At 30.0% G+C, this 22,173-nt stretch overlaps 1 protein-coding gene across 1 annotated transcript; it reads left to right on the top strand.

Annotated features, from left to right (window-relative positions):
• Positions 1-6,614: 6,614 nt before the first annotated feature.
• On the top strand, positions 6,615-14,931 carry LOC129910021 (uncharacterized). Its single transcript, XM_055987259.1, has 4 exons — positions 6,615-6,790; positions 12,440-12,795; positions 14,508-14,627; positions 14,696-14,931. The coding sequence occupies exons 1-4, from the start codon at positions 6,774-6,776 to the stop codon at positions 14,830-14,832; spliced, it is 630 nt and encodes a 209-aa protein (XP_055843234.1). The 5' UTR covers positions 6,615-6,773; the 3' UTR covers positions 14,833-14,931.
• Positions 14,932-22,173: the final 7,242 nt, after the last annotated feature.

The following is a 22,173-nucleotide window of genomic DNA, read 5'->3' as shown; positions in this document are numbered from 1 at the left end:
GTCTTTTGTACTAGAACGACAAAAAAAACGATGTGCCAACTAACACAACAGCTTCTGTTAATTGAAACCTCGAAGAATAGCTTTTTAGAGCTTGTATTCTTGCTTGCTTCAGAAACTTTTAAACAATTGTTTAAATACTGTTAAAGAAACTTTACTTAACTGAAGAAAGCTTGTTGTTCGGATAAGCTTCGGTTAGTGAAATTATAGAAACTAAAGGGAAGTTGGATCGTCGAAAAGATAAGATTCTATAGATAATATTTCAACAAATCTATATAAAACTTTTTGTTATGAACGAACATCTGTTAAGAACTATTGAAATTTGAAAGCCTTCATAACACTTCTGAAATAAATGAAAAAATCTCGTAAAACATATGTTAACATACGAATATCTCAATTTCCATGGAATGCACCGTTTGAGAGCCCAGAAATCCTTCTTTTTTTGTTTTTTTTTTTTTGTTCTAATAAATAAGAAATTTACAATTGGACAGACAATATATAACAATAATTGACTTTGAATAGTTTAAAACTTTATTACTAATTAACATTATGCCCATTCTAGTCTTTTTTAGATACCTGAATTAATTGCTAGAAAATTGACTTTGGTAAATTTTTGTTGAATTAACTGAACACTGAAGTAAATGCATGCCCAACCAATTTATCAGTCATTTATTAAATAGATAACTGGCTTTTAAAACCTTAACAACTTAATTTCAACTAAAAGTATCTAACTTCTTAGTTCAAACTTGTATATATGTATAATAAAACTTAGATAATTCAACATTGTTTGATCCATAAACATAAAAGCAATCTAACAAACTGAACCGGAGTTAGAAATTACACATACATACCTACATAAAGTTAATTACTGTAAGATAATTTGGTAGAGTGTAACACTCCTGTTTATCGTTAAGAATGACTTTAAAGTATCTATTAAAAAAGATAAAATCCAGTTTTATTTAGCTAAATCCTATAATCAAAAATTATTATCAAAGAACTGATAAAAGTTTCTGCCTATAAATAAAATTTCAGTCAAATAAAAGGAAATAGATAAAGAAAAAATTGAAGAAAAAAAAAATCAAATGCAACCAAAAAGAAATATTTATATTTGCAGTGTTCCAGTTTTAAAAGTCACTTTTGATCTTTTTCTCTAATTGTTTTTAAATATAATATTTATAAAGTCAGGTAGAAACTGAAGAAAAAAAAAATATCATTAAGAATGCAGACCAGACAAGCAGGTTGTGTTTTATTTTTGTTGTATCGTAATCGTTGATAAATTTTTGATGAAAGCATAAATTAATTCAAAAGGAATTTACATACGAAATGTAGAAAATAATGGCATTTAGTGTTAAAAGAGAAATAACTATACTTTGATTGAGCTTGAGCTTCTTTTTGAAATCAACTTTATTGATAAGATTGGTTTTCCGAAAATATAATTCGCAGATAGTTGACCCTGTGTATAGATAATTATTTTATTATGCTAGGATTAATCTTAAATTAATTATTCTGCACAATTTTAAAAGTATTTTTTTGTTGATTTTATAAAATTTTAAAACAAAATTAAAATAAATCTATGAGCGGTGATCTTGGTCGATTGGTTGCAAATAATTTTTAGCAAAGTTGTGTACCATGTACCTAAATGTAAAAAATGGAATTGCAATTTTTCTTCAACAGAAGAGAAGAGGTGACAAAACGATCTTCCCAAAGGTAAAAGTCAGTTTAATACCAGTTGTCAGTTGTACAGACGTGTTTTAGCTTTGGTTCAGGAATTTAACTTGTCGATTTCGGTGGATTATAGCTGTGGTTTAATTTTAGTTCAAGTATGGATTTGGCTTTTTTAACATACATATATGATAAGTTTTATTTCGGCCTTGAGCTCCAAAATTCTTCTAGGTTTGTTTGAATGAGCCTGAGGTTAAACAAAAAGAAAAAAAAACCAAGAAAGAAATCAAATGATGACAAAATAATTTGGTTTAGAAATCAAGTGATTGCCATTGTTCTATAAACACATGTTTAGGCCAAAGAACCCGCTTATCATTTTCCTTCAACCACATCAATCATAGTTGAGAGTTGTAAGTTAAAAAGGCAAGAAGAGCGTACTCTTTCTTATGCGACACCTTATAAAAAGACCCTACCAAAAAACACTTTTTTACCCGATATATGCTCGTTTTTGGACGTTTGTGATCTTTAGTCGTGACCAAAAGTACGTTCCTACTAGCAATAAATGGTTGTCTAAAATATATTCACAACAAAGTTTTATGTTTAAAATGCATTAAAATACATATTGTATAAAAACACAAAAAAATACGTATACGCCGTAGTGAACATTTTTATATTTTATTTTGTATTCATATTTCTTTGCATAGAAAAAAATCTATTTTATGTATGAATTTATACATAAAAAGTTTTTGTCAGACACATTTAGACTATTAAAGTCTATTTTTACTCTTAAGAATTTAATTTTAAATAGAGGCCATGGATTGTAAGGCTGGTCTTATACCGAGTTACTATTTCGCTTTAAAAAAAAAAATATTCAAATGATAAGCCTCTTATTTGTGCATTTTTTTAAACTGTTTTTGAAACCACGCCTCATTTTTTATTTATAAATTTTATATTTTAAATAATCCCAAATATAACCACTAGGCTTAAAAAATTAATAAATTTAATCAAAATGTCTCAATGTTTATACGAAATGCGTGGAATTCCAGTATTTTTTTGCAATAACAAACGGGTTAGTAGATTAACACAAGGAGAGACATAATAAACTCAAAAGCCAATCCCTATTTATGGGATTCACAATATTTCAAGGCCATTTTTTTTTTTGTATTTTCTACACAAATTTAACCGAAAAAAAAACTTGTCCTTTAAACAACAAGTTAATTTTGCCATCTTCATCATCATTATCGACATCATCAATCGTTCATTTAACTCTTTTTCAACAAGATGAAGTGTAAAAAAAAAACTAAACAAATAACATTCCTTAATTTGGATATCATATTTCAAGTACCAACTACTTTTAAAGATTTTTGCACATACAAAACAAAAAAAAAAAAAACTGCTTGCGTCTCCCAAATTAAAATTGAATTGCTATGTAAATACATTAAAAACATTTAAAAACACACTCGTTTATCGAGAATTTTGTAGAAGTTTCATTAAAAAAATAAAAAAACCAATAAGAAATACATAATATTATACGTGGCGTAGGCGTCCCCGGTACCTAAATTTAGCTGACATTTCTATTGTTACATCCATTTTACTTACTGACTGTTGCTGTCTTCAAAAAAAAAAAAAAAAACTTACAAAAAAAAGAGGCTTTCTTGTCGATTCATCTGCACTTCTTGGTATGGTGGCTAAAGACTGCTTATTATATCCATTGACATACCTGAATGTATAAAAAGTTTGCATTACCCACAAAATGCAACACTTGAGGAATTACCCACTGACGAAGACACATACAGTGGGACAAATAAAATGTAAAACCTTATAATAATATAATATGTATTAATTTAATTAATTTAAACTCTTTGCTTAGCTTAGTTTTTTTTTTCTTCAAAGACGATTTGACCCCATTTATCAGTGTTCCAATAATTTATGCTTAAAATAGTTTATTTTTTATACAAAGAAATATGAATAAACAAAATAAAATTGTTCACTGTGGCGTATACGTACTTTTTTTAAAAGTTTTTATACAAATTTGATTTTAATGCATTTTAAGCATAATAATTTGCTTAAAATGCATTAAAATCAAATTTAATAATAATAATAATATATAAGCCGATATTATGGGTATATATCATTTCAAAGATTCAACCATATCTGCTAGTACGAACGTACTTTTGGTCGGAAAATTAAATAAACATTTAAAACCAAAATTGACAAATGAGAGTAGGTATTTTATGTGCTATTTTCTCGGATAGTACTCGAATTTTGGAAAAAAAATTGTTGAGGGTATTTAATCTAAAAAATGCAATTAAAATCTTACCTTTCTATAATTTTGGTCAATTTCTAATAGCAGATGAGGATTTCAGAGTCTATTGATCGTCTGAAAAAGGATTTTGGTGACAACGTACTATCGCAAAACCAGAGTGTGTGAATGGTACAAAAAATTCACTCAAAAGACGCTCAAAAACCGCTGTTGTGTAAAAAAAAAACTGGATTCTTAGAATAGTGTTGATTGCACGGAGAAAAATAACGTTAGGAATAAATTTATTTCTGGTATATATTTAATCATAATACATATGTATATACTTAAATATACCAGAAATAAAGTAAAATATACCTGAAAAGTTATCCCTGCTTTATTTTCTCTTTGTGTGGTGGCACCAAAACCATTTGCATCACATAGGAAATCAGTTGAGGCTTTCAAAACTCAGTCAGATGCAGGAAATTTTTAACTCATTTAAAATTTTTGGACTCTCATTGCTGTCAAAATGTTTTTTTTAACGTGTTTTTTTTTTAATAAATGGTCCAAATGTCTAGTTCGGGGTTTCTTATTTTCGTCTGCTGTTGACAAAGTAGACAAGGAATCTACTACAGGGATTATTGGAGATTGTCACTTTAGTCACGGCGTACATTCGCACGAGTGCCAAAAAGCTTCGTTGGACGACTCGTGAAGAGTCGACAATATAGAATTTATAAAAAAAATTTGTTAAAAATGCTTTGTGTCCGATTAACAGGGACTGGACTCAAGTGTCAAACAATATGGAGTCGAATATGAACATTCTCACTCTATGACCAGTCAGAAATATATGTATAGAACGCGTTCCACAAAGAGAGCTCTATGAGAAATAAAAAATAAGTTGCCTTTATGTATTTTGCAAAAATTTTTGGGAGCGGGCTCATTCATGTTAGGCCTGCTTAATGAAGAAAAAACTAGAACCGCACGGATCAGAACAGAACAGCATAACTTCGTGGAAACTGTCAGAGAAGAAGAACAGAAAACTACACATTAGTTTTTGACAGAATTGACTGAAGAACATCATGAAACCCTCATGGAACCCACAAATCTGTACTTTTTTAATCTTTTTGCTCTTTTCGGTGTGGAAGAAATTCATTAAACTATTATATTAAGGTTTGAACTCATTAATTTACGCCACAGCTAATCATAAAAAAAGTATTCATGGACAGCTTACCAAAGAACAGTTCATCATAGGTAACATTTCTTCAAATAAATAATAATCATTTTTATCAAAAAAAAAAAAACAAAACAGACTTCAATGGATCGAAACTGGGTTTTATGGTTTTTATTATAGTTAATATAGCCAGAACCGGATGAAATTGAAATGGAACCACACTACGGGGACCAACTTTCCAATTCAAAAAGAATTATCAAAATTGGTTCACTTAGTCCAAAGTTATGAGGTACACGGAAAAAAAAATGTCACCTTGAAATAAGGTGATGTGCACATTAAATTTCACCACCTTAAAATATGGTGATTCCACTTAAACTCAGTTAAATTTAATGTGAACTTCATCTTATTTTAATGTGAATGTTCATCTTAAAAATACCGAAAAAAAAATAAAAATTTTAAAATTATAGTCACACTTTAGCTTTACTTGCAGTTTATCATACTTATTTCTAACAGTGAGATAGCACGATTTTAAGGCACTTGCCTAGTATCCCTGGTGGCTGCCTGTTTTTTTTTTTTCATTTAAAAATGAAAGTCATCTTAGCAAAAAAACATGCAGAGATCCTCTTAAATTAAGGTGCGATCCGCTTAATTCTATGTGGTCTATTTCTCCGTGTAACAGACATAAAAAAAAATACAGACTTTTTGGAAGTCGGCAATTAAAAAAAAATAAAAACAAAAACCATCACAGAATTTCCCTTCTTTAAAGGTAAGCTTGAATTCTTAATTAAACTAAAAATATATTTGTTACAAATGCAACTTGTGATGACATGTCTCATGATGAGTTGTCCTATGATGACATATGTGCTGTGATATATTGGGTTGACTCGCATTAAACTATTATGTCACATTTTCAACTTGACGAAATTGACTTTTCTAACGTTATTTTCAGAATAAAATGTAATAATAAATGAATAGATGTAAAACTAATTTGTTTATAAGGATATGTATAAATTAGATAGGTATTTTTTAAGTAACATTTTGATTGTATTGCAACTTGCTTTAAAGAACTAGGTTTAACTTACGATAAAAAAGTGACCAGCTCTAAAAATCTATCTTTGAACTTCAAACTAAAAGTTTGCATTTATAAATGTCCATTTAAAATAAAACTATCAAAAACTTAAATATACCAATAAGTGCATTCAAAAAATAATAATATCTTAAACATGAAGTATAAATTCATAAAGTTGAAAATTTTCAATCATTCTTGCTTCACTGTGTTGATGATATGGCGACAACTAAACGATCACCATCCCTATCCCCTCCCCTGTACTCACCGTAAGTAAGAAAAAAGAGGTTTAACTTCTTGCTCCTCAGGTGAACCAGCCACCATCACCGTGATTGCTCTATACCCACCAACTCACCAAGTCGCTGCCAACAAACCAAACCAAACCAACCAACCAGCCAATATGTTAATTTTCTCGCAAAACCAACTATACAAGTTTGACGAATGTAAAATTGTTTCGTTAGTCTTCTTGGTATCAACAGTCGATAATAAGTAGTGAACGTGGTCTGACACACTACCAAATAAAGTCCATCCGCGAACTAAGCCGAGCCGAAATACAGTTTATTTTGTTTTTCGTTCCTTGTTTCATAAATATAATTTATATAGTTAAATTAAATTAACAAAAAAATAAATAAATAAACATGAAACTCCACAGCAAGTGAGTAAAAAAACAAAATACCAAATCTTTTTAAAATAATAAAATAAAATAACAATATTGACAATGATCCTGAAAAAAAAAGTGTTAAAACTTAAAAACTCCTATAAGGCATTATAGTGCGATTATAGTGTGTCCCAAAAATTGGGACACATTCAAATTTATAGTATATTACACAACAAAGTTAGTGTCAAAGTTAAAACACCATCAGTTAGGACATATATCTCTATCAATAAAAAAAATGCTAAGTGATGGAACGATCAAGGTCAATCCAAAGTTTTGCAGCATTCTCTCAGCCACCAGCCAGAGCTCTTAACTTTAATCAATCTCGAAATTGATACCAGATATGCAAATTAATTCTGCATGGAAACCCGATGGCAGTATAGATGTCCCAAATGACACAAATTTTATTCAAAATCAATATTATGTAACATTCAATTTGAACAAAAAACCGGTCAGCTATAATATAATATTAATTTTTTTTTTTATTTATTCTTTTTTTTTGTCAAATAATCGCGCAGAAATACTTGTTTCTGCAGATATTCGATTTATGTTTTATCTGTGGCAGAAAAAAAAAGAAGCCAAAGGTACTCGAACAGAGCGAAAGAAAGAAAAATGGTTATTAATTACAATCGAGCACGGTGGCGGCGACGAAATGGTGCTGCACAGGCGCATTAAAATGTCGGTGGCAGCGGTCGGTAGTTCTCGATGACGACCGCGAGACAACCAACGATTGGTGGTGGTAGGTACATGGTGGTAGTTACGATGACCTTTTTGCCACCACCTGTGTTGCAGTATAGTTTTTTTTTTTAATATTATTTATAAATTGTAGAGTCTCGATGCAACTTGAATTTTTTCTTCTATGCCAACCGCATTCAACCATATAAACTGACCATTAACTTACCGTTATTTAGAAAATAGCACATACACATTGGTATGCTATAATGCCTAGAGGTATGGATGGAAAAAAAAAAACTATCCATAATCCGATTGAATCGATCGATCGCAAACGCGATCCACCATCCAAACAACACAACACAACACCAACCAGTCACGTATGAAAATCGTGACAGCTAATGTCATAGGTGCATTAGTAGAAGAGACTTCCTTTAGCCGGTAATCTCTGTTTAATCGGTATCCATATTGTGGTTAGGGTTACCATCTGACATCATGGCTTCTTCAAATAAGTGATTAATTCTTTAAAATTTATGTAATTATAGTTTAACTACTGATAAATCTGAGTTTAACCTTTCATTTATACCTACTCTGTCATTTTTGACAGTTCTAGCCAAGTGTAAAAGTGTCCTAGAAATATGACAAGTGAATTCATTTTATCTTCTTATTCTTACACAAATCACAATGGGCACGTTCAGGAAATATTAGGGACTAGATGTTTAGGCAACGTCATTTTCTGAAAGGAAATTTGAGTAAATTGACTAAATAAGTTTGGATGCTATTGTCAAATGTTAAATTTCGAAATTTATTTAAGAATTTTTCCGGTCGCATGGGTAAGACACCAAATTTCACTTAACTGTAATGAATAAATAAAATTAATTATACCGATAATGCACTTTTTAGTTGTTTTTCACACAAATAAATTTAATTTTGCTAAATTAATTCTTTAATTAAAAACAATCTGCTGTCATGTTGACAAAAAAAAACTTTCCTAAATTTTTAGGGAAAATTTTCTTGCCTAACTTTCCAATAAAATTACCTAAATTGGAAAGATTTTTTTTGACAGCCGAGAGACCGAGAAATTACCTAAATATTTAGTCCCTAACGTTTCTGAACCTGCCCAATCTTCTTAAATGCTAGTTAGTTTTGTGACGCAATAAATTAAAAAAAATTAAAAAAGAATACAAAATTGTAGAAATAAATAGTTCAATTCACTCTATTTGATCTTTGACGAAATATTGGAAATATTTTTCAAAAAATACTCGTAACTCATAACACTACACAAAATTCAACATTTTTTAAAAATTTTGTGATAGGTCTCCAAAATATAGTTCCCATTCTTATTTTAGCACGGTTGTCAAAATTGATACTTCTAATGTTTTATCTATTAAAAAATGTTCTTCTAATTTTTTGACAGTTCAGCATTATGAATGTGTGACAAACGTGTTTTTCATAAATGTTTGTACCAAATTTTTTCAAAAATGTATAGCTGTCAAGTTGCAGGACGGACAAACTTAAACCAACATATTTCCTCTTTGACAAATGAGCAAATGTCTAATTTTTTGACAGTTCAGCTTATGAATGTGTGACAAACGTGTTTTTCATAAATTTTTGTACCAAATTTTTTCAAAAATGTATAGCTGACAACTTTGCAGGACGGACAGACTTTAACTAACATATTTCCTCTTTGACAAATGAGCATTCAGATCTTGACAGTAGAAACACAAGTCAAAAAATGAATAATTTGACATTGTGATCCAGTTTTAACAGGTTTACGAAGTGCTAGGTCAGTGACGTGCCGCTTACGTCACTTTTAATGTGATAGACAAAACTTGCTTATGTGGCCACAAAGTTACTAATACAAAACTACAAAAGTCAGTCAAGTTCGACTTGGCTTAATTTTGCAACGTGTTATTATAAAGCCGGGTCCACATTATCAATGCTTAACGTTATTTCGTGGTGAAATGCATATTAATGAGTATTTTTGGATTTCTTAATAAAATAAAATGATGTCAAAAGAACCCGGTTTTCAAAACTGGTTTTGTTTCCGATTTTTTTTTTTTTATTGTGGTGGTGAAAGATCGCCACAGGTCGGAACCACACTGTGGATATATCAATTTTGTTGAGCTTCAGAAAACCAATAAACATACCTCCATCTTTCTGAGGCATTTTTATAAATAGGGCTCCGGCTCCAAATAAAAGAACAGTATTCTAAAAAGGGTATTTAAGGGTTAGGTATATCCAACATAGAATTCACTTAAGCTGCAATGTAGTCTATATGAAGGTCAAAGGTTAGCTTTTGATCATAAATAAAACCCCGATATTCTCCTTTTCATCAAATTGCGATCAAAGATGTATCACAAATTTTATAAGTGTAAAACCCTGGAGCCTGGGTACGATACCATTTGGACACATTGAAAAAAAGATATTTTGTTTCTATACTATGCATCAAGGCGGAAAAAGTCTTCTTGCAGAAGTATACAATCTGAATTCAAATTTATTTAGCAGTAGGCAAAAAAAAGTTTATTAGACAACCGAATATGGTCAGTTTCAGAAACGAGCCTCTGCTTGGTTAGCTGTAAAAAAAATTCTTCCAATTTAGGAATTTAGGCAATTTTATTGGAAAGTTGACCGGAAAGTTAGGGGAAAAAAATATCCCTAACTCGATTTACTCTCTACCAAACTTTCCGTTTAGAAAATGACGTTGACTAAAAATTTTGTCCTTAACGTGTTTCCTGAATGTGCCCAATATCAATAATAAGAATTAAAAATAGGTGGCTTTCTTGGATAATGTCACAAGGAACATTGATAGAACGGGATTTAACATTATTTATTGTTGTAGTAACTATATTGGCATTGGGTCATTAAAACTCCTATTGTTATTTAAACCCTTTAATGCAAGTCAAGGCAGACTTAAAAAAAATAGCTGTATGGACTGTTGTTGTCAGTATTTTTGATAATTAGAAGAGGTGACGTCCACGAATTAACTGGACAAGCTGTCAGACATGGAAATATCAATTTAATTTCAAACCTCGTACAGACCCTGATTTGACCATTATGAAAAAAAAGGTCGATTCGGTAAGTCTTTCTGGTTAGCCATACCTCGCTATTCGCTTTTTGTGTAATTTTAAGAGGTCGCTAAGTCAATGAATACTCAAATGACTGACAGGTGACACTCCTCAAGTTACTGTTTTACCGAAGGTAATACAATAACATGTAAAAATCTTCAATTCTCCTAATAAATGTAGGTACTGAGCACAAAATTTTATGTATGTTGCTCAGTTTTTAATAACCTAGCACAGCTTAATTTTTTTTCACTTGTCTCTAGCTAAAGAACCCAGGTTGTCAACAAATCTGAGCTTTGAAAACAATTGTGAATTCTCTGTTCTTTTTATGGTACATTTCGTTTCTTTGATCCGACCTTATTTTTTTTCAAATGTCACATCTGGATCATTTTTAAATTGAGCTATTTTGGTCTAAACTGATTCAATCAACTTGTCTCAAAGTTTAGTTCTAAGAAAAGCTAGTTTTAGACAGTGGATATCAATTTTCTTTCTCTTTGATTAACAAATATCTGATCTTGTTTTGTTATGCTGAGATAAAAAAGCTCATATAAAAGTTGGTAACCCTGATTGTGGATATAATATATCTCTTTGACATTTATTTCTTCTTTTTTAAATTCTCATTACTGGTTTTGTTGTGTCTTGTATTTTTTTTTTTTTTGTATTTGTTTCTTTGTGTTCCCCATTACATGCGATGGCAGGATCAATTAAAGACTCGATCAATCTGACTCTAATACTTGAAGCTCTACTCTACTACCGGCTTTGGTAGTAGTCTTGTTTATTTTTTTTTTTTTTCTGTTTTTTTTCTTCTCAAAGTGAAAGTTCTTCTTGAAGGACGTCTTAGCAACCTCAGACTAAAAAAAACTACTTGTTATTCAGTTGAAAACAAAAAGTATATAAAGAGGGCGAACCGCACAGAAAATTAAATATAATATAAACTTATATGCCAATATACTAAAAGCTAAGCTTATAGGTGAGATAAACCTGTTTACGGTTTTTATTTAATGAACAATTTATGCGCAAACGACGAATATTGGTGGTTTTAAAAGCACTTTGTGTTAAGGTTTCTTGAAATCTTTTATTTTTTTTTCTTCAAATTTAACTTTTTTTTTTGGGTTAGCGCATGCATTTCGACTTATAAATCAGCCAAGGCATACAACAAGTATCTTTTTTTTAGTTGTTTGGTTGAATCCCCCAACTTATAATGAGTGTGAGATGGTGTATCTCCATTAGTAATCTGTTCAAGCGACCTTTTAAAAGCCAACCGCGATCTTTTGTAGATCCCGGTTGGCATTTCGGCATCTTCAGGTTTTTTGAGGCACGTTTCTCTGTTATAACAATTGAAATGATTGTCCCCGGCAGTCGGCCAAAAAAAAAAAACAACCATAAAAAGCTTCTTTATGTAATTGCTGCTTTAAGCTGTTATAGGATTAGCAATTGATGATGGTGATGATGATAGTTAGGGGTTATGGTAATTTTTTTTTGTATTTTTTTATTTTTGGGACGTGATTGAGCTCTTTGAAAATGGCACTTTTTTTCACGTCTTTCTATAAGACATCTATAATACACCTATAAGACATGAATTTATTTTTACTTGTTTCTCTGGCAACAATGACGTGACGATCAATCAACTTTTGAAACTTTTATTTTTTGTTTAAGTGTGAATAGCTAATTGAACCCAACCCACCCAATTTATATAAAAAATTTCAAAGAAATCCAAAATTTACGGATTTACCTGGAACCTGCTTGGAATTTTGTTAGACCGGTTGTTGTTGTGTGTTTGTTTCATAAGAGATTGTTTTTTTTTTTATAGATTTTTTTATTTATTATAAAATCAGCAATTTAACCATAGCTAATGCTTTTATTTTTTTGGTACTTAATTTGGATTTTTTTGTTTAATCAAAATTTTTTTTAGAGTCTTCTTCTTCGTTTTGGTTGTACTTGCTTGCACATCGGTGTTCGCGGAGGAGGAAGGTTCAAAGAGAAATGCCATCTTAAGGAGGCCAGCATCACGTGCCGCTCCTAAGACAACTACCACAACATTAGCGCCGAGTGAAGGAGAAGAAGAACCTGCTGGCGAAGAGGAATATGATAATCAGGAATATGGCAATGAGGGTGAGGGTGAAGCTGCAGATGCTACATCAAGCACAACAACAACATCAACAGAAGCACCTAAAAAAATTGGACCAATGATTAGGCCATTCCGTACAAATGATGATTTTTTGAGCTCTCTGAAGCGTCGTCAGCAAAATGCTAAGAAAGCTTTGAAAGGTAAGTTCAAACATCACAATTTTGAATAATGTTGCATTTAATTAACATTGAAGTTAAGATATCGTAGAAACATGTTTTTAGAAAAATTTGAGACATTGTTGAGAAACTTTTTATATGAATCAGAAGAATTTATGGCCACAAAAAAAAACAAAAAAATTGTTGAAAACTTTCCGGACAAAAATTGCAATTCAAAAATGTTGCTAAATGTTTTTGAGAATTCATAGACGAAACTTCAAAAGCATTTACCAATACTTAGGGAACTGTCAAGAAATAAGTCTTAAACATGTCAGACACGATTTAATTAAGAAACACGGAAGATATATCTATGCAACATGTTGCAAACATTTGTGGCTATTGTATAGAAACATGACTATGAATCATTTGAAGAAGATTTGAAAATGTTTGAAAAACATTTCAGATACTATTTGGAAACTGTTTTGAAATAAATTTGAATAAGAAAAGTTTTAAACTTGCCTTACACAAAAAAAAACACTATAACTTAGTTTTTTGAAACAGTTGCCTTATCAATCAACAAAAATGTTGATTACAAACATTTTGTAGAAATATTTCAGAAACTTTATTAAAAAAAAAAATAAGTTTTATAAAAAAATTTAGTAGAAACTTCAGAAAGACTAAGGCAAAATTTCGAAAAGAGTTAAAGAAAAATCTCGACACATTTCAAATTTGTTTAAGATGAAAAATTTATTGGGGATATATTTAAAACTATGTATTTAAAAAATACTTAAGAAACATTTAAAAAAAAACTGAAGATTTAAGCTATTATTTAGAGCCCCCGCAAACTACGGACTTTCTATCGGCCGAAAATTTAATCGGGTTGGGCTCCTAGGTAAATATTTCCTAGGCAATTGTGAAGCAGAACAAACTTTATTTTCTATCAAACAAACTTTTTGATAGAAATCTAGAATATTTTAATGTTGGCAAAAACATTTAAGAAATATTTAGTAGACTTAGGCCCAATTTATTCACTCTCCATTATTTTTAAAGGCTCCATTAAAAATTATAAAACTGTCAAATCGCATACAAATTTTAAAATTTCCCTTTTTTAATGGCGACTTTAAATTTAATGGAGTGTGAATAAATTGGACCTTAGGGTACAAAAAATGATTGATGATGAAAGGTCTCAAAATTATGAGATGTGCAATTCTTGCAGTTCCTAGTTGGGCTTTTGGAAGTAAGAATGCAATAAAAATGCAGTTTCTTTCATAATTTTGGTACCAAAAAAAAATGTTTGGTACCATTATAATGTAGATTTTCATTCGAAAATATAGAACGTTTTTGTTCAGGCGCAAGATGCACTTGAAAACTCATACATAGAGCGCATATTGCAGGCAGATTAGGATTTAGGATTTTTTAGGATCATAATTACTTAATGAACCTCAGAGTTATTGCACTTTAACTTTAAAAATTTCTACGTCCCCGAAATATGTTTCACATCTAATACATACAATTTTACGTGTAGTTAAAAGAATCTTCTGGAATCAAAACCAGTGCCTACGTTCTGTTATTCTCAAATCGATTAAATTGGTCAAAAATACTGTGAATTTGAACGAAATCCATTTTTTTTTTGTTGTATGAATTTGGTTTCGTCTCAAAATGTTTCTGCATCTCTTTTCACAATTTTAGAATTACAGATTTTTTCTATTTTTATTTTTTTTTTCAACTGATTGTTTAATATTTTCTTATTTTTACAGAAAAGCCAACTCCAAAGGCCACAAGAACTGATGAACCTAAAGGTGATGATGAAGAAGAAAGTGAATCAGCACCAGCCCCAGCTCCAGCTTCGCAGTCAAAATTCAAGAGCAACTCACCTCGTAAGTTAACAATAATAATAATAATGTTAGCAAACAAATTATAATATTTTTCTTTCTTCTTATTACAGTTAGCCGAAGAAAACCATCCAAGCCAGTTAAGGCTGAGCCATCTGAAGAAGAAGCTGCCCAAGGTGAAGAATCAGCACCAACACCATCTCCTGCTGCAAGACGTCCAGGACGTTTAGGATTAAAGCCACGAAATTAATTTTTATTTTTAGAATTTAAGACTTAAAAGATTTCTATAATTTCTTTTGTTAATAATATATTTTTTATGTACATAAAGAAAATTTGAAAATTTTATAAATTTATTTGAATTTTAATTATAAAAAAAAAACAATGGATTATGGAAAATTTGGAAGAAAGGGGGTCTCCTTTATACACATATAAAATATGGAAAAATAAATAATAAAGGGCTAAGATGGCTGCCTTGTGGCACACCAGAATCGATATAGAATTTTTAGATTGCACTTTTCAAAAAGAATGCAAAAAGAAATAGATTTGTAACAGTTGATTTATTATTAGATATTATGTTTTAGAGATACAAACATCCAGATTAGGGTTTCAAAAAGCTTAAGAAAGCTTTGCAATTGGACGGTTATTTGAATTGTAATTTTAAACCTTTTTTTTAATCGGTGTTATAAATGCGTTTTTCCACAGTCCAAACTCGAGGGAAAATAAACTTTTGAGCGATTCATTTGAATAGAGAGTATTAGGGAATGGGATATAAGCTATTTCCTTAAAACGCAATATGGTACTCCATCAGGGTCAAGAATAAAACAACTGACTAGCTCTTTAATTTTTTGAATAAATGTCATGGCTGCTGCCCACAGCAAGTTTTAGGGGTGGAGGTATAACAAAAATTTGAGTATGCAGTTTTATAGCAGTATGCGATCTAATAACGAATTTAAAAGTGTGACTGCTTAAAATCGAGGCTTTAAATTGCTGTCAGAGTAGGCTAAACTCATACTATTTCATATCCCAAATACAAAAACTGACGTTCTGCCATTTCCTCTAAGCCTGAAGACATAAGCTGTCTTTTATTTCCCTCGTGATCCAGATCAGATCATTGATTTATTTGCGAAACAATAACGAAACAAAATCCTGCTTTTGTTGAAAAGCTAATAAAAACAATGATCTGATCCGGATCACGAGGAAAATAAAACACAGCTAATAAATGCGATAATGATAATACAACTACTCAATACTCAATATACTTATAAGCTGACTTCTGTGTTTAATTTTTTGTTTTCTTTTCTTTTAATCCAGTCAAATAAAGGTTTAACCTCGGAATGAATGCTTCGTTTTGGCATTCTATAACGTACCTCAAAAGTCTAGAAAAATCTCATGTCCGCAAGTCGCTATTTTGAAGGTCAAAGCGCGAAATGGGGTTTTTCAAAATTAGAAAAAAAAAGGCGATGGTATTATATACACATATGATACATGATATCAAGGTATTTTTTAATGCTGATTCCAAAAAATCTAAAATCAAGGCAATCTGAAAAAAGTTATACCTGTTTTTCATCTGTCAACCCATATTATTATAACAGTTGCTAACTTACTACCGAAAAACCCTTAAAAGTTATGGTAGCGGAGCCAAATTTTGCATCAAGGTCTTAATATCCATTATCATTAAGAATCAAAACAATTCAATGCAAAAAACATTCATATCTATGACAAAATGGTATTTTTTGAGAAAAGGGGACATTTTGGGATACGCCTAAAAAAAATCCTGGTACAGTCTTGGAATTAATGCAAATAGGCTAATTTTTTTGTTTCTATCTTTGTTTGGATATTCTATTACTTATGTCCAAAATCTAAAAAAATCTCATGTCCGCAAGTCCTAATTTTCCTGGTTTGAAGATAAGGTGCAGATTTAAAAAAATTGAAAAACTACACTTCAGATATTTGTGTCAGATCAACATGAATATAAGGTACATTACTTTTCAGGGATGGTGAGATTGATTTGTTTGTGGGTTTTGTTGGAATCAGCGTTAAAAAATACCTTAAAATCATATAACCTGGAAAATTAGAACTTGTGGACATGAGATTTTTGTTTTATTTTTGACATAAATTATAGAATATCCAAACAAACATAGAAACCAAAAAAATTAGCCTATTAACACTAATTCCAAGATTGTACCAGGATGATTTTTAGTGCATATCCTATAAAATTTCCCCTTTCTCAAAAAATACCGTTTGTTCATAGATTTATATGTTTTTTTCATTGCAATGTTTTGATTCTTAATGATAAAAGATATGAAAACCCTCATGCAAAATTTGGTTCCTTTACCATAATGTTTAAGGGTTTTTCGGTAGTAAGTTAGCAACTGTTATAATAATATGGGTTGACAGATGAAAAACAGGTATAACTTTTTTCAAAGATGTCAGATTGCCTTAATTTCAGATTTTTTGAAATTAGCATTAAAAATCCTTAAAATCATGTTTCAATGAAACATGTGTATTATATACACATATGAAACATTGTTTCATATGTGTATATAATACAATCGTCTTTTTTGCTAATTTTGAAAACCCCCATTTCGCGCTTTGACCTTGAAAATCGTGACTTGCAGACATGAGATTTTTCTAGACTTTTGAGGTATGCTGTAGAATGCCAAAACGAAGGTTTTGAGCAAAAAATATTCTATTAGCATTTATTCCGAGGTTTATCCCTTTTTTTACCTTATTTGACTGTATTATTTGTTTTTTGTTTTTTTTTTTTTTTTTTTTATTCAAAACTCTCCAAAAAAAAGAGTCGATATGGTTAGTTATGCTTGTACATACCTTGGGTACTATTTGTCATATCACCAAGATTGAAGTATTCAGACATAGGGGAAATTACAGAGCATTACCCTTTTAGCAATTTTACCTCTATAATACTTTACAGAAGCAACAGTAGATTCTGTAAAGCGTTATAGAATCAAAATTGTTTGTCGGGTAGCTCTTATATTCAGAATGTGAATTAGTGTAAATTTACCCGGTTAACATAAATTTTAAAACTAGCATTGTTTTTAAGAGTTCAATCTTAAGAACTTCAAGCTTTGGTTGGTTTTGTTTGTTTTTAATAATATTAAAATATTTCAAAAAATAAAAAGACGTTGAAAAAGACGTTTCATCGAAATTTTAAAATATGATACAAGACCTCGAATTTTTTTAAATATTTAAAATTAATAAAAACAGAAACATCAATATAAATTTGAAGTTCTTAAGATTAAAAGATAAAATAGACTCCCTAAGAAGAGTGTAAACACACTAGAAACGTCGGACTAAAAGAAATAATAGAAATAATAAAAAAAAAGATCTCAAGATAGGAATAATTAAGTTGGAAACACTAATGGGTGATTTCGTAAATTTGTTGTGTATAAAACCGTAAGAAATGGTGTAAAACGGTAAAAAGCGGTAAATAACATTCGAAGTATATAGATTTTGTATAAAACGGGTGCCTATTGTTTCGCCCTTTTTACTTCGATTTCTGTTATTTCGTTTTTGACACAATTATTTTTGATTATTTCGCCATCCTTTATTTGGTTTTTCGTTTACTTCGTATTTTGATCACTTCGCCCAACTATAACTTCGCCTTGTGTCTTCTTGATTTTTAACGAAGAAAAAAATAACAAAAATAATAAAAATTATTTAAATTATTTCTATTTTAAGTGGAGCGATTGAATATAATTCAATTTTAAAGTTCAAGTGACCTCAACTCCAAATTTATAAAGCGTTTCGCCCAGGTACGACAGTGGGCTCATCAGTTAGATCTGTCGTACCCTTACTAAGACGCCTTATTTTGGTCGATGTTTACCGACTCTATATAAAACTCACAGCATGAATATACTGTGAATTCTAATATTCAAAGGGAATTTGTTTAAATTCAGACCTTAGAAAAATGTATGCCCGTGGTCAGGCTGATATAATAACGAAGAAAAAAATAACAAAAATAATAAAAATTATTTAAATTATTTCTATTTTAAGTGGAGCGATTGAATATAATTCAATTTTAAAGTTCAAGTGACCTCAACTCCAAATTTATAAAGCGTTTCGCCCAGGTACGACAGTGGGCTCATCAGTTAGATCTGTCGTACCCTTACTAAGACGCCTTATTTTGGTCGATGTTTACCGACTCTATATAAAACTCACAGCATGAATATACTGTGAATTCTAATATTCAAAGGGAATTTGTTTAAATTCAGACCTTAGAAAAATGTATGCCCGTGGTCAGGCTGATATAATAACGAAGAAAAAAATAACAAAAATAATAAAAATTATTTAAATTATTTCTATTTTATATAGAGTCGGTAAACATCGACCAAAATAAGGCGTCTTAGTAAGGGTACACCGAAAAAAAAACCAATATCAATTTAACATTTTTTTAAATATCAAATTAACATTTTTTAAATATCAGCCAAAAATGCTCTATAAAATGTGTTTTATGATATTTAAAATGTTAAAACAACATTTTTATTATCAGGATGATATTTAAATGTCACATTTTGGAAATTTTTCTTGATATTTTATTATCATTTTTTCATATCAATTTCTCATTCCAAATTATTGAAAAATATTAAAAAAAATATTCTTAATGTGTACTAATTTAAAGGCGCTTTGTGTTTTTTCGAAGTAAAATGTATGATTTACTAAGAAAATTTGATCGGCACTAAGATTTTACTTCACATAGTTTGGGAGAAAATAACAAAACAATTATATCATACTATAATAGAAAAAATAATATCACCATTATTTTGTAAAGAATATTCCCTTTCAGTAATGTTTTGAAAAAAGAAAGAAAATTCTTAAAATAATAAAAATGAAAAGGAAAGAAATAGGTTTCATTATAGTAAACTAAAACGTAAAATCTAGTCAACATTGATATTTTAGTTGTCAAAGTGAAATTTTCACTATCCACTTAAACTTAAAAAAATGTCAAAATGATATTTTAATTGTCAAAGTGAAATGTTCACTATCCCACCTGAAATTAAAAAATGTCAAAATGATATGATAAAATATCAAAATTGATATTTTAATTGTTGGACGACTTTTGTCACTGAAAAATGTTAATTTGATAGCTGTTATTATCAAATTTTTTTTTCGGTGTACGACAGATCTAACTGATAAGCCCACTGTCGTACCTGGGCGAAACGCTTTATAAATTTGGAGTTGAGGTCACTTGAACTTTAAAATTGAATTATATTCAATCGCTCCACTTAAAATAGAAATAATTTAAATAATTTTTATTATTTTTGTTATTTTTTTCTTCGTTATTATATCAGCCAACGCTTTATAAATTTGGAGTTGAGGTCACTTGAACTTTAAAATTGAATTATATTCAATCGCTCCACTTAAAATAGAAATAATTTAAATAATTTTTATTATTTTTGTTATTTTTTTCTTCGTTATTATATCAGCCTGACCACGGGCATACATTTTTCTAAGGTCTGAATTTAAACAAATTCCCTTTGAATATTAGAATTCACAGTATATTCATGCTGTGAGTTTTATATAGAGTCGGTAAACATCGACCAAAATAAGGCGTCTTAGTAAGGGTACGACAGATCTAACTGATGAGCCCACTGTCGTACCTGGGCGAAACGCTTTATAAATTTGGAGTTGAGGTCACTTGAACTTTAAAATTGAATTCTTGATTTTTATTTATTTCGCATTTTCATTACAAGTCCAATGAGTTGTTTCGCCAAGGTTCATTTCGCTTTTAGTTTATTTTGGCATCTGGTTATTCCGTCTTCAGTTTTGTGGATTGTTTTGGGTTTTGAAGACTTTTGGATTAAAGATAAGCAAATCGTTTTAATATAAGAGATCTGTTACCTTAAATTGTAACGAATTCGTTGTTTTTTTTTATTTTTTTTATAACAGGCACTAAAAATGACGCGAATTATTCGCCACCATTTGTTTCGCCATTTTTTTGTGGATGTTAATAGCCTAAGGGCGTTAAAATTCGCGCGAATTTTAACGCCCTTAGGCTATTAACATCCACAAAAAAATGGGCGAAACAATTGGTGGCGAAATAATAAAAGTCCAAGTGAACTAAAGGCGACTTAATTCCAAAAAGAAATAATGAAAAAACGAAGTAATAAATAACAAAATAAACTAAAAACGAAGTCATAAGAAAACGGAGTATAAGTTTGTCGAAATAAGGAAAAACGAAATAAATAAAAAACTAAACAACAAAAATACGAAACAATAAAATAGCGAATCGACTAAGACGAAACAACCAAAAACCGAAATAAGAAAAGCGAAACAAACCATACCCGTATAAAACACTTTGTTTTCCGGAATTGAATTCTAATAAAGGGTTATAAATTATTATAATTAATTAAAAAATATTTCCAAAGTCATTAATGGCTTTTTTCTCTAGAGGACAAATGAAATAATTTTGAAAATTATGTCCTTTCGATTTGACTTTCGAAATGAGCTTATTTATGAAATTATCTCATTTCCACAATAAATAAACTTCGAAGAGTTTAATTTTGTGCTCCTCAAATCCAATACAACATTTTTTGCAAACCTTAGACAGCACCGATTATGCTCTTTCTTCATATTATTTGTATCTATTTATTTACAGCGGAATTCTGACAAATTAATTAATAACTTTAACAAATTTTAAAGGTGGTATTTTTTTAGACCACAGCTGAAATGAAACGCGCAAACGGCAAACCTTTCCACATTGGCTTTAAGGTTATTAAATTTGCCAGATTCATCAACCTAAATTGCCCATAAGCATTTACATGTAATTTTCAAGTTTTTAAATGCTAAAAACCCTCCTTGTAAAAAACTAGATGTAAAAACCGTCACTACACTGATTTGGAAATTTTAACCCTGTTTTGTTTAAGGAAACATCGATAAAAATCCATATAATAAGTAGTTTTGTAGACCATATTTAAAGAATTTTAACCACTGCGACTAATTTCATCAATATAAAATTTTAAGTGGTTTAATTATTCGTTAAAAGAATCTAAGCTTATTAGTAAGGCTTTGGAATTTTGAAAAAAAATGTAACGTATGACACTTTAATGTACCTATACATAGTACAATGTATTGCCCAGAGTGGCCATTTTGATCATTCATCATTTTGTGGGTTTTTTCTGCCTTCTCGTCCCGATTCCCCACAAGCTACAGCCATACAAATATTCAGCTACCAAAATTTGGTAAAACATAACATAACCGATTGTAAAAAAAAAACTGGCGCCTCCAAAATCAAAGCCCTTTTGTTGCGTTTCTCACAAATATGCGCAACCGCATAATCCCAACAAGTCTTCCGAAAATTAATATTATTTTTAAAAGTTGGATCAGGTAATTTATTGAGAAAATAATTAAGAAGATTTAATATGCATATAACTTTTCTCAACTGATTTATTATATCTATCTGATCATCTGTTTAAAAAAACAAAAAAATACAAATGTTAACAAATTTGTAACAAAACTTTTTTGGATGTGTATCTGCTAAGAACTTAGACTGAATAACAAATGAACATCGCTAACCACAGTTGTTTTGATTAATGATCACATTTACGTTTTTATTTAACTGCGGAGAAGTTAA

This window comes from Episyrphus balteatus, chromosome 2, assembly GCF_945859705.1.
Source record: "Episyrphus balteatus chromosome 2, idEpiBalt1.1, whole genome shotgun sequence".
In the NCBI taxonomy this organism is placed as follows: Eukaryota; Metazoa; Arthropoda; class Insecta; order Diptera; family Syrphidae; genus Episyrphus; species Episyrphus balteatus.
The sequence above is the reverse complement of the archived record's forward strand: the minus strand, read 5'-3'. Positions and strand labels throughout refer to the sequence as shown.